This window comes from Apium graveolens, chromosome 4 (genome assembly GCF_009905375.1).
Source record: "Apium graveolens cultivar Ventura chromosome 4, ASM990537v1, whole genome shotgun sequence".
Lineage (NCBI taxonomy): Eukaryota > Viridiplantae > Streptophyta > Magnoliopsida > Apiales > Apiaceae > Apium > Apium graveolens.
In genome coordinates, this window is record NC_133650.1 from 150,341,499 (window position 1) to 150,358,055 (window position 16,557).

A 16,557-nucleotide genomic window follows, 5' to 3' on the forward strand; every position below is an offset into this window, starting at 1 on the left:
CAGACAGATTTACTTCAAAAATTGGTGGCTTCTCAAACCCCCTCCTCTAATCAACTTGATGATAAAAAAAAGGGGGAGAAAGGACCAAGTGAGGGGGAGAAGCTTCAAATTCAAATTAGTAAAGTAATTGTGCCTTTAATTACTATCTCAAAGCCATCAGTTACAGATAGTATAGATCTGATCAATGTAGCAGCAACCAACATAAGAGCAACTGATAAGGAGAAGTTGAGTTTAGTCAACTGGGAGAAAATTGACGAGGATATACAAAAGAAGTTTGAACTAGTCAAGGAGCCAGTAAAGTCAGCCATCCATCACTTTCAAGTCAAGCAAATTTATGTGAATGAGATGAGCATGAACTATCTGGAAAAGGGACAACCATCCTGCATCAAATCTCCAAAGGCTGAAATAATTCTGAAACCAAGGGTAAACTATTCAAAATCGTCATTGAAGAACCTTTGGATACTGTGTATGAGACACCTAAGCCTGATGAAAAGAACCTTCTGTCAAGGTCAATTGCTTTCTACAAAGATCCAGCTGATTCAGCTTCTAAAAGGAGAATTGCTAAAATTTTCAGGAATGGGAAATAAATTTTCAGGAAGGACACTTCTATCTTGGACAAGCTACATGCTGTAAATTCATCACAACAAATTTATGTTCAGCCATCTGAAATCATTGAATCAAAGAAGCAAGTTGAACAACATAAGAAATCTCCAAGAATCAAGGAATTGGCTAAAAGAACTAAAAGGAAAGTGGACATTGTTGATAAGGAATTGGAGAATCAGTTTCCCAATGAATCAACTCCAACTACAACTCAAGCATCAAAACCCTCTGTGGTATTTGAAGATATCAAGGTGGTGGATCCTTACAGGAACATCCATGGTGAACCTATTGTGCCTAAGGATGAACCAGTAGAATGGAAAAACATACCAATTCCTGACTTCCATTTGCCAATCCTTAATAAGCCAAAGAGAACAAAGTCAAGAGCAGTCAAGAAAGTGAAGTTGTCACCTCTTAAACCCAAATCTCTAGTCAAAGCTCAATCTAAAGACAATAAGGGAGATTACATGTACTTGTGTGACATCAAAGAATTTTATGATCTAAACCTCTATCTAGATGAACTAGATGAAGTGAGAGGAAATGATGCATACAGAAACCTACCTGAAAGGTTGGTGTTCAAGTACAAAGGAGGAAAGAAAATTCAGTGGCCACTTCACAGGGTCCTTCAAGAAAGCCAAGCTGTACTGATTAAGGTTTATTCATCCTTCAAGAAGAACTTTGGGTTCAATATTACTGCAAGAAGATTGGTACTGAAGAAGATTGAAGAGCTAAGGAGTGTTAGAGCTAAAGATGCACTCCCAAAGACTCTAATCATCCCTTACACATGGAGAAGAGTGCATCTAAGGCCCTACTGGCTGATGGAGTTCATGGATGACAAAGGAGTGAGAAGATTTTTCAGATTAGAAGACCAATTGAGCATCTCTAGCAATAAGACTCTTTTGAAAATGCAATGAAAGCTAAATCTCTCAGAATCTGATGAACTGGAATTCCACAGGCAGCTCCAAGATCAGATTGAGGAAAACAACAGAAAGCTTGGAAAGAGATCCAGACCTTCAAGGAACTAGATAAATCTGCTCAGGCTAGAGGAGCATCTTGAAAATGACTGTGGGCAAAACTTTGTACATTTTGTTAATTGAAGCACTTTTCAGTATTATCTACTGTCTTTTAAAAATTGTATTTTTAGGGTGTTTTGTTATCATCAAGTATCTCTTAATTTATGGCTACAATTCCAGTAGACATAAATTGGGGGAGATTGTTGTGTATATGTTGTGTACTTGATGATTTCATGAACAAAACACCTTGGCAGATTTTACTTAGTGAAAATATGTATCACTCGACGAATAAGATTTATAGTCCCGACGGATAACTCATTTTAGTCCTGACGGATGATGAATTATTATCCATCGAGTGAGTAGCTTATGTAAACTAATTACGACCACTGAACAAACTTGGTTGACGAACATGGTTTATGCGCCGCTGTAGCACAATTCTGCATACACATTATTTAGAATCTGTAGTAGTACCTAAGTCATGTTGACTTTAGCTAGATATACAGAATAGGTTGATTAATTGTACATAGATGATGTCTTGCAATTCTGTATAAATGAAATGAAGTCTAGTGCCTGATTGCTACCCGACGGATGATCATAAACCCGACGGATAAAGAATTCAAATATATGTTGACAGTGACAACACAGTCACATGCGTCGAGTGTATGCAAATGGAATGTGGTAGCCTATTCAACTGGGTTTTCGAGAACAAAGAAGCATTGCCATTTCCATGCTATTATGAAGATATTCAAAGATGTTGGAATAGAGTAATGAAGTAGCATTATAATAGACTAGATAGTTTTGTTTTATTATCCTATCTCATTACTTTGTAATCTTGGTGATATATAAACCAAGAAGCAACATCTAAGGAAGAATCTGAGAAACAAGCAGAGAAACATTTGTAAGCAGAATTCTTAGCATTTCTCTGCATTCTTAGTTGTTCAATATTTGTAAGCAGTTGTGAGCTTTTTGCACACAGAGTTCTCTCGATATAAAGTATATATCTCTGGTGGAATCATTCAAATCCACCAGAAAGTTTTTAAAGACTCTTGTTTTTAATTACTTGTGTTTTGATTCATTTATGTAATTATTCTGCATTGTGCTAATCAATTCACACCTATATACATATCCCAGTTAGAACATTGTTTATCAAGAAAAAGTTTCAAGAATTCCATTCAACCCCCTTTCTGTAATTCTTGTTATATTGTTAAGGGACTAACAAATATCTTGGGTGTTCCCTTCAACCATAGGAGCTTTTCCCACAACATGACCGTAGCGGGGATGAACGAAGGCCTCTCCACATCTTGCGACGCTCCACGATGTTCAATTTTGAATTGAAGTTATTCAAGGTATCTCCCATGTGATACAGCTGCTCCAAGATATTAGTGTTGTTGATGAGCACAGGTGGTGTTCCTCCAACATCCGGAGCTTGCGGAGGATCTACCACGTTTCTAGGCATGTAGGGTTCATGCTGAGTGTAGCGGGGCCCAGCATCCCCTTCGGATTCGCGGAAATTTTTTATTAATCTAGAGAGTTCCTTTTCGTTAAGCGCGTCTGTCCCATAATAGGTCCCATTCTTCTACCCTTTCCCGGAAGTCGATGACTTCCATCATAAGAACTTTCATCACGATTATAAGACATCTTTTCCTTCTTAAGATTATGATCTTGATCAACAGCCCCTCTTTCTAGCGCCAATTTTTTGACAGAGAAATCTAGTAATAACAAAGTTTGAGATTTCACACCAGAAGCAAGATCTAAGATGGTGGTTCTTCACCGAAAAAGTAAGCGGTGTGTGGTGTTTGTATATAAATTAGTGGCAGAGATTGATTAGGGTTAGTGGCGACCCTTTTTAGCTCTCAACTTCCAACCCCTTTCAATGTGCCTACGTACCCTTTTTAGCTCTCAACATCCAACAATGATAGGGACCCTTTTTAGTTCTTGAGGAACAAGAAACCTAAGGGGCTTAAACTTCATGTTCCACGTCCCGGTAGAAGTCTTTCCAGAATTCATCTTCCGCTAGTTTTAGGAATGTCCAACTATGAGGCCCAACCGCGAAGATCCAAGGCTCGTTCGTAATCGTAGGACTTCACAGATAATGCATCTCCCTGCGCAAGGATAACATTCTGCTACAACTATCTCATTTGAGTTACAAACGCAGGTATAGCCATGGTTCACCCTAAATGTCGGATGCGTCCCTGTCCCTCGAATGAGGATAACCCACCAGATAGCAGGACAGGTGATCCCAAGCTCTTGGGTGCAAAGTGCAAGATGACTGCAAAATTCTCCAACGAGGACACCCGTTGTATACAAGAACAGAGCTCCCAAAGAACACACCAATGTTAACCCCGCATCCCTTAACGAGGACACCCATTTAATACTGGAGGAGGCCTTCAATTATCAGTCATACCCTTGATGCCTTCAAGCTTTTCACAGAAATCCCCTCCTTGATCGACTCAAGGAGAGAATTCTTCAAAGAATACCTACAACAAATATGTTAGTGAAAATAATCCTCCATTACTCCTTCCATGCTTGCCATGTCCCGGGTTTGTTCTTGTTTGCCATGTCCTGGATGAGGACAAACCCAACTATCCCAATGAATCCAAAATCATGCATCTTCCAAGAATATGACGCGTCCTCACCTTGTGGGATGCACACATTCTCCCTTACATTGTCACCCAAACATGTAGATAATTCATATCTTGCATTTCATCTTATGAGAGCGCGTTCACCCCAGGGCGCATCCTCACTCTACACAGGGCGCCCCCTTCCTATTGCATTGCAATCTTACTTGCAAACGGTCTATATCACGTATTTCACCAATGAGGGTGCGTTCTCTCGTCAATGCCTAAGAACTAATCCTTAATCTTTTTGCCCTAATTGATTCCAATTGAGCTATTCTTGACCCACCCGAAATGACCCATTACCAAATTTTAGCTATAACAGCATACACAAATAAATACATCATTTATCCATCAGACACAACATAGATATACCGATTAGAGTTGGAAAATAAAATTCAGTTCACTTAATATAAAATATGTTCGTGCATTGCACGAGTTATCGAGCTAATTTTAATTTAAGGGACCAACAAATTTTCATATTTTTTAATAAAAAAATAATTCACTTAGTTTTCAACCGACTTTTGGTTAGATAGTTCGGTTAAATATCAAAGTATTATAGATCGCATTATAATTCACATTTCACGAGGAACTTATAGTTAAATTATAGACATAGAGTTCCAGTTATGTTACGTCGAAATGAAGGAAGGTCTCAAGGCAATCCACGTTTCTGTACTTAGATGAATTATCATTTGTAAAAAAAATTGTAAATGATAATAGAAAGATTATATTTTACTTTATAAAAAAAATTAAAATTATATTTCTAACAAGTTGGTCAAAGCACATTAAAATGTGTAAAAATTAAGGCGGTAGAGGAAGCAGTTAGTTGATAATTGGGTTACATGAAACCAAAGAAGGGTCGTCTCAAGGTCTTGATATTAAAATATCACTAAAAAATATTAAACCCTAGTTAAATTTAATTTTAACTGATAGATCAATGCTAAACTATGAAGTTTCCGTTCAAATGTTTGTCATTTTTGAATGTGTTGAAGTCTCGCAACAAGAATCATATTTTGTCATCAGAAAGATTATTCATGTGTACGAATTCAGATTAGTTCTTGTAACGTCTCTCTCTGTATGAAAAGATATAAAATATTGATGAGCCTATATGTGATTTTTACCATATAAAGCAAACTCTTGCCTTTGTGATTTAAAATCTTGAGATCACATTAACCTTAAAGGCACCCCCAGAATTCATGTGGTCATTCTAAAGAAAGTTGCCATAATTTATGCTTCTTTACAATCACCCCTTTTTAGGTCAGTTTCTTTACTTGTAGTTTGGTATATAAAGTTTGAAAACCAGAAGAATCTACATCATTGTTAGGATGGGTAGTTCATGGTGCTTTTGGGCTGCAGTGACTGTGACTTTAGTAGTGGTGGTGGTCGATGGATATCCGGAGGAAGATTTGGTAGTGAATTTGCCAGGGCAACCTAAAGTTGAGTTCAAACAATATGCAGGTTATGTTGATGTGGATGTTAAAGCTGGCAGGAGTTTGTTTTACTATTTTGTGGAGGCGCATCATGATCCTGATCATAAACCTCTTACTCTTTGGCTCAATGGAGGTTGGTTGTTTTGTTTGTTATTGATATTTTTGAAGTTTGAGCAACTGGTTAGTGCTTGAAATCAAAAATTAGGAATTATGAATTCTTAACGATCAATGTAAGTTGATAAATGTTTGTGTTTTTGTGAAAGTTTGACATGCATGTTATAAGAAAATAAAGGCCGAATTAGCAAAGTTACTACATTAATCGCTGCTGTTACTGATTCTGATTCTGTTTATGGTTTTGTGTTCAGGACCAGGTTGTTCTTCAATTGGAGGAGGTGCATTCACAGAGTTGGGTCCATTCTTTCCTAGAGGTGATGGCAGAGGCCTTCGCATCAATTCCAAATCTTGGAATAAAGGTATGTATGTGGTATTCTCCAATTAAGTCTCTAAACAACAAAATATTTCTCAAGATGATGTTTTTAGAAAATCAATCTTTAACAACATATTTCACTTCTAATAATTGCACGTGCTTATCAGTTTATTTTACAATTTCGATTGCAGCATCAAATCTTCTATTTGTCGAGTCCCCGGCTGGTGTGGGATGGTCATACTCAAATACTACTTCAGACTATAACTGTGGTGATGCCTCCACTGGTAAGCTCATTGACAAGTCTTATATTGTTTAACATCGTTTTGGTACATGCTAATCTTCATTTTGCATAAAAGATTTGTACTGAAGTATATAAAGTAATCCAATATGGTAAATTCATAACATTTGTTAGTTAGTAAGCAAGGTTCCCGGTTTTGCAGATACGTACTCTGTATGTTTGTGTCGTTTGATGTGATCTACTTGTCATTTATAACTTGTTCATTTATGCAGCCAGGGACATGTATATCTTCTTGATAAACTGGTTTGCAAAGTTTCCATCTTATAAAGACAGAGATCTATTTCTTACTGGGGAAAGCTATGCAGGTAAACACTTAAGGAAAACTTTAACATCATTTCTAGTTAAGTTAAAGTTGTTAAATGTCATATATATTGTACTCCCTCCGTCCCAAATTACGTGTCCACTTTGACTTTTATCCATATTTTAATATGCCTTGACCACGTACATTTATTATTATTTTTTATTTTTTTTGTTGTGTTTAAATCTTAAACTTTTATTTACAAAAAAAAATGAAAAATGATTAGTGGGGATATGTGGTCAATGTACTTTCAATTACATGCAAAAATCAAACTAGACAAGTAAATTGGGACGGAGGGAGTATAAAGCAGAGGTTGGAACTTGGAAGGCTATATTCTACAGATATAAATTACAATATCAGATTTTTTTTAAAAAAAATATGATCATGTTTCCATGCAGGGCATTACATTCCTCAATTAGCTATTGCTCTTCTGGACCACAATGAACAGTCTAGAGGATACAAGTTTAACATCAAAGGAGTTGCTGTAAGCAATTACTAGAGCTAATGCTCTTTATTATTCTTCCTCGTGTCCGTGTTTTATAGATTACCTTTTAATCAGTGCATCACTTAAACAATATGATACTAATTGTTTACTCATGTTGTCTCACTTTCTTTAATTTATCTGGTTAGATTGGGAATCCGCTCCTCAAATTAGACCGTGATGCACCAGCAGTGTACGAGTACTTGTGGTCACATGGAATGATATCCGATGAGATTGGTCTTGCTATCTTTAACCAGTGTGACTTTGAGGATTACACACTTGATGGTAAACACAATGTATCGGCAACATGCGACGAAGCTATAAATAAAGCAAATGACATTGTTGGCGATTACATTAACCCTTATGATGTGATTCTTGATGTGTGCTACCCGTCCATAGTAGAGCAAGAGCTGCGTCTGCGAAAAATAGTACACAATTTAAACTTCCTCAAACTCTAGGCATTTATGTTTGATTATATTGAATAATAGTACTAATAAAAGATCGTCTCGTTATTGCAGGCTACTAAAATAAGTGTAGGTGTTGATGTGTGCATAACTTATGAAAGAGGCTTTTATTTTAACCTACCAGAAGTTCAGAAAGCTCTTCATGCTAATAGGACTAATTTAAAATACGACTGGGCTATGTGCACAAGGTACATATAACATATATAATTATATTATCAAAAAGCATGTAATATTAGTAATTAGAGATTTTAAACTTGGTTTCTGTTGTTGCCTTGCAGTTTGTTAAACTACACTTACGCGGATGGTAGTATAGACATCCTCCCCTTGCTCAAGAGGATCATCCAGAATCACATTCCTGTTTGGGTTTTCAGGTAACTTACAACTATACCTTATCTGTTCCAAAATTTACGATCATATCACTAAAGAGGATCCCTGACCTGTAATATATCTAACTAATAATAGAACATGATTAAATATGTAGTGGGGATCAAGATTCAGTAGTACCGTTGCTTGGTTCTAGAACGCTGGTACGTGAACTTGCTCATGACCTGAAATTTAAGGTTACAGTTCCTTATGAAGCATGGTTTCACAAGGGTCAGGTAATACAGCTTTCGGACTGATAAATACATGCCTACATATAATTGAATATAAATGAACTTTTGGTTTGATTTGTATATAGGTAGGGGGATGGGTAACTGAATATGGAAATGCATTGACATTTGCAACTGTAAGAGGTGCTGCTCATATGGTGCCATACGCCCAGCCATCGCGAGCACTGCATCTGTTCTCTTCATTTGTACGAGGCCGACCATTGCCAAACACAACTCGCCCTTCTATTGATGAGTGAAAGCAGAAACTTTTTCATCTTTGTGGACGTTTTAATTATCATCTACTCCATAGTTGAGTATACATTTGCGTCTACAAAATTGTAACAAGAAAACATATGTTTTTAAATTCAGAAGTTATTTAAGTTTTCCTATAGGCAGGGGACGATTTTATGCAAGCGCTGTCAATGTTAATGTTGGTTCTTCACTTGCATGTTCAGTTAATCCGTTATGTTTAAACTTTCTATGTAATATTCATTCACATTTCATATACGGTAATATTCATTTAACGGCCTCCCTGCGAAATTTTCCTGCCAACAAATTTAATATATTAACAGGAAATTTCCAAGAGAGAAAATAAATTTGGAAATTAGTTCTGGGCTATAGGAATAAATTTGTAATTTCATTTCATGCTTGCGGTGAAATAGAAAAGAGCGTCGTTCTTGCAGTCCAGTAAAAAAAAACCTATTATAGTACTCCTTCCGTCCCCAAATTTTATTCCCGTTTTGACTTTTTGTACTGTTAATGATAAGCGATTTGACTATTAGTTTATATCTAATTTATAATAGCAAACATAATGAGTGATGAATGATTTTGTTAAATTCGTATTTCTGAGTATTTTAATATAATGAAATTTTATATTTAATATTCATACGAAATTAAAGATATTAACGATTAAAACTGTAAATTGACAAACGTGTCTAACACAAATAGAAAACGTTTTTAGGGACGAATAACAGATAATACCGGATTCTTTACTTTAAGGGACGGGAAATCGACACGTATTTTAATATTACTATAAATTATGGTTTCTTAAACAATTTTAAATAAATTTTTCTTTCGAATAAAATTATAATATTTAAATTTTTATATAGAAAAAAAATTATAAAAATAAATTATAAAATTATGCATAATAATAATCTTAAAATAAGTAGGTAAACAATTCATTATGAAGGGTGAGTATAAATACTAGGGGTGTAAGCGGTTCAGATCGGATCGGTTTTGGGGTAAAAGTCGAACCAAACCGCGAAGAGCTGTTTTAGAAAATTGTCATCCCCAACCGCATTTGTGGTTGCGGTTAACCACGTTAATTGCGGTTGCGAATTTGGGGTTATTGCGGATCAGTTTGCGGCTCAACCATTGATTTTAAAATAATTAATAATTTGCTAAAAAAATAAATTCGGAATAGTAATAAATTCAAGTTTATGTTACGCGATTAATTTACATTCAAAAATAAAATACAAACTAATGGTCTGTGTGGAGCAAGAATATTAAAACATACAAAAATATGGAGGTCGGAGAAAAGAAAAAAGAGAATGATAAAAAAAAATTACGTGTTAATTACATTTTCCATCTCTTTGGTTATATATCTTTTAATGATTGTGAATCTTATAAACAAAGTTTTAACATTAACCTAAGATTAGTTAATAAATGTGTATATATGTTGAAAGTTACGGTTGCGGTCGTGATTTTCAAGAATTTAAAATTGCATGTAAACCGCGAATGAGCGGTGTTTAAAATTTTAATTGACAATCAACCCGCATTTTGCAATTATCCGTAAAATACGGTTCGGTTGTGAGCGGTTGGATGCGGCTGCGCGATTCACGTGTACAGCCCAATAAATACTGCTGGTAGAATTGAGTGAGGAGAGAGTGCAACTACTACTGGCACTAAAAAACCACACGTGGCACTTTCTAAGCCAGGATAAGATGCTGTATAAGATGAGATGAGATCCTACTCCTTAAAAATGTCCATGTACCTGAATAACTTGTAAAAATTAGAATTAATGGGTACAATGATGTTCTCTGGCAGCTGTTTTTCACTAAAATGTAACAAAATTATAGGTCAATCTCAGTATGCAGGGAAAGGGTTGTCAAGAACAAAAGCTTGTGCTGCTGCTGCTGCTGCAAATTCAGAGCATGCTAAACAAGAAAGTGACCAAAATGTGGGGCTTTTAAAGAGAAGATTAGCTTTGGTTTCTGGGGCTTCACTTGTTTCTTCTGCAGTATTGAGCTTTCCTAAAGAGGGTTTGGCTGTAGTGAAACAAGGGCTTCTAGCTGGGAGGATTCCTGGCTTATCTGAAGCAGATGAGCAAGGTTAGTTTACTTATAGGCTCTTCTACTCATCATAAATTGTAACTTCAATCGTGCTTGTAAGTCTTGTCAATTACTCTTATCTTTCAGCATATAAACTTCTTTCCATTCTTTAGTTCTCCATAACCAGTCTACCTAATAAATGAAATGATCAGACAGGTTGGAGGACTTACCAAAGACCTGATGAAAAATCTGGAGGACATGGTGTTGGATGGAGTCCTATAATACCCTATCTTTTTGCAGTGCCTCAAGAATGGGAAGAGGTGAATGTTTAGGCCACAGTATGGTTCGTTACGCAGCATTTTCATTCTTAATTGGTATTCCACTAGTCAGCTTTTTGTTTCTCTTGAATTCTATCTGGCGATAGGTACCAGTATCAATTGCAGATCTCGGAGGAACAGAGATTGATTTAAGATTTGGCAACCCCAAAGAAGGACGCTTATTTGTCATTGTTGCTCCTGTCCTTAGATTTGCAGACAGTGAGTAGAAAAACTATTTCATTACATGGCATAAATTGACCACATTAAACTCATCATATTTGACAAAGTAAAACAAGTGTTGAACACTTCCACTTTCTAATATATAACAATTGTACATTTTTGTTCCAATAATTCTCAGATCTTGGTGACAATGCAACGATAGAAAAAGTTGGACCACCAGAGAAAGTGATTAGTGCATTTGGACCAGAAGCAATTGGGGAAAATGTCGATGGAAAAGTATTGAGTATGGAAGTAAAAGAATACTCAGGAAGAAAATATTACCTATTTGAATTGGAGCCCCCTCATGCTCTAATCACAGCAACTGCAGCAGGAAATCGACTGTATTTGTTCACTGTAACTGCAAATGGTAAACACATTTCCCAACTATTACATACTCCTTGTATATATAATCTGAAGCAAGAAATGATCAGTTCTGTTTTCCGCAGGTCTTCAATGGAAGAGGCATTACAAGGACTTGAAAAGGATCTCTGACTCTTTCAGGGTTGTGTGATTGACTCTGCAGAAATATAGAACCAGCTGAAAACTGCAAGTACACACAATCAGTATCTACTTTGGAATTAAATGTATACAACTGGTTGATATAATACTTTGATTATAATCTAAGATACACATAATTAGGCTTTGTTCTGGACAATGTTGGAATTTGAGATTTTTCTCTTACACGAAGTTCAATTTTTTATTCTCTGTAATTGTGTGAATATTGTCAAAAGCAACTGTGCCGATCATGAACTGCAGCCACGGCGCTGTTAGTCCAGATCAGGTGTAAGTATAGGCTATACACCTGATCTAGAATAAGATCATACTATCCCTCATAACACCGGTGAGCAGGGCGGCTCCTCCCGATGCTGTTCCTGGACTTTCTGAGTGGACCTTCTGAGTGTGTTTGAGGTGTAGCTGTTGTTGGGAGCCTGCAAAACAACAGCGGAGGGGGGTTTTGTCCCCGTGGCGCCTCCGGTGTAAGAATAAGAAGTTGGTTGGGGAATATGAAGATAGAGAGGACTAGGGTTGTTGTGTGCGTGTATAGGCTGAGTATATGAGTGTGTGTAATGAAAGTGTTTTTCTAATCCCTAAACCATTCATCTTTGGGGGTATATATAGCTCAAAGGTAGGGTTTAGGGGTTGTTACCTCTAGATCAGGGTCGTTGGTTCTTGGGGGCGGAGGACGCCTGACTTGTGTGGATTGCATACACGTGTCTAGGGGAGGACCACCTTCAGAGTGTCCTAACGGCCTTCTGACATGAGCCGTGTTTGTCTGATATGTTGGTTGGTGATAGTTGTCATCGTCACGTGCCCACGTACTCTTCCTTGGTGGGTTGCGGAATGTGCATGTGCTTGTTGGGACCCCTCTTAGGGTGATCCTGGTTCAGGGCCGGATCCAGGTAGGCAGGTGATCGAGGTCATGGGCCGGACCCTGGTAGGCAGGTGATGCAGGTTATGGTCTGGAACCTAGTTAGGAGAAGATCCAGGTCATGAGCTGGATCCTGGTTAGGAGATGATCCAGGTCCTAGGTTGGCCCTGAACCCGGGTCCCTCCACTTGATTGTTTTGGGTGAGGGCGGTCTTGATCCATCAATTGAGCCTGATACCCCTTAAATCCAGGTTGGGCCCTATCCAGGTTGCTCATACCCTATCATTTGCCCCTCACTCCCTTATGCAGATTTTCTGGATGAGGGAGTAGAGTAGTATCACATAGCTGTTGTTTTGGGAGAAAAACTATGCTTCTCTTTTGCCTCCCAATCAGGGCCTGGTGTTGAAGGGATAAATTTGGATTAAGGTAGGTGGAATTTTGTTGCCTTGGAAAAAATTCTGCTATTTGTTGCCCCCCAATCCGGGTCTGGTGTTGAAGGGATAGATCCGGATTAAGGTAGTTGGAATTTTGTTGCCTTGGAAAAGATTCTGCTATTTGTTGCCCCGAATCTGGATTTGGTGTAATAGATACCAATCCGGATTAAGGTAGAAGAACTTGGTCGCTTTAGAAAAAAATTATGCTCCCTGGTTGCCCCTCAATCCGGATCTGGTGTAGCAGATACCAATCCGGATTAAGGTAGAACAATTTGGCCGCTTTAGACAAAATTTATGCTCCCTGGTTGCCCCCCAATCCAGATCTGGTGTAGCGGATACCAATCCGGATAATGGTAGAACTTTGTTGCTTTAGAAAAAATTTTTGCTCCCGGTTGCCCCCCAATCTGGATCTGGTGTGGTAGATAACAATCCGGATTAGGGTAGTGGTATTTTGCTACTGCAAAAAAATTTGCTCCCTGAAGATTACTGTCCCGGGTTCATCATGATCCGGGTTTAAGGCTTTGAATTCTGAAAATTTTGGAATTTGTAAAGGTTTTCATGTTTTTTCCCTCCCACGATTTTGAATTTCTTGTAGTTACCTCCTGAAAAATCGCCCCACAGGTTTTAATGTGTGTTTAATGTGTATATATATAAATTTATATGCATGTTTGTAACTGATGGGTGAACCAACCCCTGGTTGCCACGTGGCAGGGGCGGTTCCTCTCTCCCCCTATAAAAAGCTGAGCCCTTTCCTCTCTCTTTTTTATTCATTTGCAAAAGAAAACTACAGTCTCTTCCTCTTCTCTTCTTAAAATTTTTTGGGGCTCCTGCTGTGACTTGAGGGCTTGGATTTTGTTCTTGTTCGCGTCGTGGCTCGCTCTTTTTCTCCGTTGCAACGCTTGTAAGTTCTCTCTTCCCTTTTTAAGTTTCTTCCCCTTCGAGTTCTTTCCATTTTCTTCGAGTTTGCATTTTATATTTTGCTTCTTCATTCGCGAATTAGTGGTAGAAACCATATTTTTTGGCTTTGTTTTTGTAGTGGGTATGTGTTTTTGTGTACATGTATGTTCAGATCTATAGATTTTCGGTTTTATTTGGTTAGATTTTGGTTATTTTTGGTTGGATTTTTCTGGGTTTGCTATGTTGTTCTTCGTGTTCTTTGCGTGTATATGTGTGATGCATATGAAAAATCATATGTTTTGGTCTTTGATTCTCTGGTATACTGTTTGTGGTTAAGGGTTTTGATTTTGATCCGGGTAGGGTATAAGACCCGGATCTGTGGTAGTTAGTTGGGTAGAATTATATGACTTGAGGTTTTCAATTTGTTTTGGTTGCTTTGGATCCGGATCTGGTTGTTTGCCATCAGGACCCGGGTCCATGACTGTTAAGATTTTTGGCTTGTAGTTTACATGATTCGGATCATTGATGTTTTTCCGGGTTGGACTTGCATTGGTGGTCCGGATCATTAGGTTATGGTAAAATTAACATAATGTTCTTGATCCGGACCGCTTAGCAAAACAAATAAAATCTGTAGGGCCCAGGCTAACTGACCTTCATTTTAATAGGTATATGGTCCGGACCAAGAAGCGGGCTAGAAGAGTCTTTAGCTGCTACCCAAATTTTTCTAGAGACGAGAGTGATCCGAATTCTTCTGGAAGAGAAAAGATCCGGGTCGGAATGGTGAAGAAGGGATCCGGGTCTGCTGAAATAATTACCAGTTTCCGGTTCAAGAGGCTTCCGGAGAACTCGGTCCTCTTTACCCCCGAAGGCCACTGGACCAATATAAAATATCACTTTGTCAGGAAACCGTCCGAGTTTGAGAATAATATTTATTATGGCCGGGTTAGATATGAGAAGCATGAGGATGGTCATCCAGGGGTTTATGACCAGGGGGCTCTAGAGCAAGCTTTTTCCACGTTTTCGATTAGCCGGGACCACTACCAGCTGAAGGACTTTTATGCGGAGGCCGATCGGCTGAAATGGATATAACGATACGGGCCGCATTCCAGCTAACTCCTGATGTTGCTTGGAGGTGGCCGGAACCTCACGAGAGGATTTACCACCGCCCCTCGGATGGCTACATCCCGTAATGGTTAGAGCATCTAAGATCCGGGTGGAGTCCTCGTTGCCACATTTTTGTTAAACATCTCTGCAAATATGTTTATAAGATCTCCCCAATGCAAATTATCCTGAACGGTATTAAGTCTATGACCTGGTTTATAGCCTGTTGTAATAAATCCGGACTCCTGCCCACGTTCAAACTCTTCCACCAATTTTTTTATCTTTCTAAGTCAAGCCAGAACCCCTTCTATGAGCTTAGGTTCCGGGCCTCAGAGTGTGGTTATGGCCCGGGGGTGGCCAAACTTGTGATGCACCAGACCTCCTTGAAGCACCGGAACGGGGAGTTAATAATGTTGAAAGGGCTCGATTTGGCCTTCTTGCCTTACTTCACCCTGGGAGATGTTCAAACGAAGTTCAATCCCGCGATCTTAGAGGGAGAAGCTGTGACCCAGATCAAGAAATTCTATGGTTGCCTCGGGTTTCAGCCAACTCGGGATACCTTCATGAATTACAAGCTTCTGCTCCAACTCGGTTGTAAGATTCATATCGACCCTGGTTCCTTCCTTTCTTTTACTTGAATTTAGGATAAAGATTCTGGATTAGTTGTTTTGGTATGGTCCGGATCGCCCATTACACTTGGTGATCCGGATTGCCCATTAGTTACGGGTCCGGGTTGCCCAACCTTTTCGGTAACCCGGGTAGGGTTGTTTGCTTTTTTTCCCGTTAATATTTATCTGCTTTCTGATCCGGATTGTTGGTTTACTCATGGGACCCGGGTCCCTTAACTTTTTAATTTCGGCTGCTCAATCCGGACCACCTAACATTTTTATTTGACTTGGTTCTTTTTTCCTCTTGTGCAGGTTTGCCACATTACAATCCTTCCTTTAGGGCAATAATGTCTTCTTCCGCCTATGCCGCTGCTTTTAACTCTTTGGGCCTGGCTTATAAGACCACTAAGGGAGCTCTCGGACCTGGATCCGGTTTTGCAGATGCTGAGGGGGGAGCCAAATCTTCTGCCCCCCAGAATGTGGTAGATCCGGGCAATGTGCCCTTGCCCGATGATCCGGATGTTCAGGAGATTTCTGATGATGAGGCCCCTCGCCCTAAGAAGAAGAAATCGGTTCTGGGCAAGCCTCCCCGGGGCCAAGCTGCTATCGTAATACATTTCATGAGTTAGAAGGTAGGATAGAAGCTTTTAACACCATGTACAAACTCCCTCCTCATATTATGATTACTCTGGCCGCCCCTGGGGATAGGACATGTAATTGGGAGGGGGATACACTTTTTATTTATCGAGGAGCCTTAACCACAGGTCTTAGGTTCCCCTTCCATGAGTTCATTCCTTGTCTGCTTGCGGATGTAAAAATAAACCCATGTCAGCTCCCTCCTAACGCATGGAGTAATATTATTTGTTTTATGGAATTATGTCTTAGGAATAAATTCCCTCTTTCAGTGGCCGTTTTTAGAAAAATCTTTCAGTTTTATAACAGTGCTTTAACTCAACCGGGCTGGGTTTTATTACGTCAAAGGCCCAAAATTCCCCATATTTTTTATGGTAACTCCATTGTTGAAAATAACCCAAAGTGGAGGGATGAGTTTGTTAGATTGATATGGGCTAGAGGCGATTGGGTTACCCTTTTTCGTAGGCCCTTTTGCAAGGTAGTAGATGAAAGGAATA

At 38.6% G+C, this 16,557-nt stretch overlaps 2 protein-coding genes across 2 annotated transcripts; both read left to right on the plus strand.

Moving 5' to 3' along the window:
• The first annotated feature begins 5,502 nt into the window (after window positions 1-5,502).
• Window positions 5,503-8,626, plus strand: LOC141716931 (serine carboxypeptidase-like 42). The gene is made up of 10 exons (XM_074519081.1): window positions 5,503-5,788; window positions 6,021-6,128; window positions 6,274-6,366; window positions 6,593-6,685; window positions 7,077-7,162; window positions 7,309-7,587; window positions 7,678-7,811; window positions 7,902-7,994; window positions 8,105-8,222; window positions 8,303-8,626. The coding sequence occupies exons 1-10, from the start codon at window positions 5,551-5,553 to the stop codon at window positions 8,468-8,470; spliced, it is 1,410 nt and encodes a 469-aa protein (XP_074375182.1). The 5' UTR covers window positions 5,503-5,550; the 3' UTR covers window positions 8,471-8,626.
• A 1,493-nt stretch (window positions 8,627-10,119) lies between these two features.
• Window positions 10,120-11,724, plus strand: LOC141720358 (psbP domain-containing protein 4, chloroplastic). The gene is made up of 5 exons (XM_074522715.1): window positions 10,120-10,543; window positions 10,700-10,803; window positions 10,908-11,019; window positions 11,159-11,386; window positions 11,466-11,724. Exons 1-5 carry the CDS (start codon window positions 10,234-10,236, stop codon window positions 11,528-11,530), a joined length of 819 nt encoding a protein of 272 aa, XP_074378816.1. The 5' UTR covers window positions 10,120-10,233; the 3' UTR covers window positions 11,531-11,724.
• The last annotated feature ends 4,833 nt before the right edge of the window (window positions 11,725-16,557 follow it).

What these genes read in the sequence shown, in the direction of transcription:
- LOC141716931 (XM_074519081.1), top strand. Translation starts at nt 5,551, where the DNA reads ATGGGTAGTTCATGGTGCTTTTGGGCTGCAGTGACTGTGACTTTAGTA. An exon ending in TTAACATCAAAGGAGTTGCT is followed by an intron (nt 7,163 to 7,308) that starts GTAAGCAATTAC and finishes TTATCTGGTTAG; the next exon opens with ATTGGGAATCCGCTCCTCAA. An exon ending in AGCTGCGTCTGCGAAAAATA is followed by an intron (nt 7,588 to 7,677) that starts GTACACAATTTA and finishes TCGTTATTGCAG; the next exon opens with GCTACTAAAATAAGTGTAGG.
- LOC141720358 (XM_074522715.1), top strand. Translation starts at nt 10,234, where the DNA reads ATGGGTACAATGATGTTCTCTGGCAGCTGTTTTTCACTAAAATGTAAC. An exon ending in ATCTGAAGCAGATGAGCAAG is followed by an intron (nt 10,544 to 10,699) that starts GTTAGTTTACTT and finishes ATGATCAGACAG; the next exon opens with GTTGGAGGACTTACCAAAGA. An exon ending in TGTCCTTAGATTTGCAGACA is followed by an intron (nt 11,020 to 11,158) that starts GTGAGTAGAAAA and finishes AATAATTCTCAG; the next exon opens with ATCTTGGTGACAATGCAACG.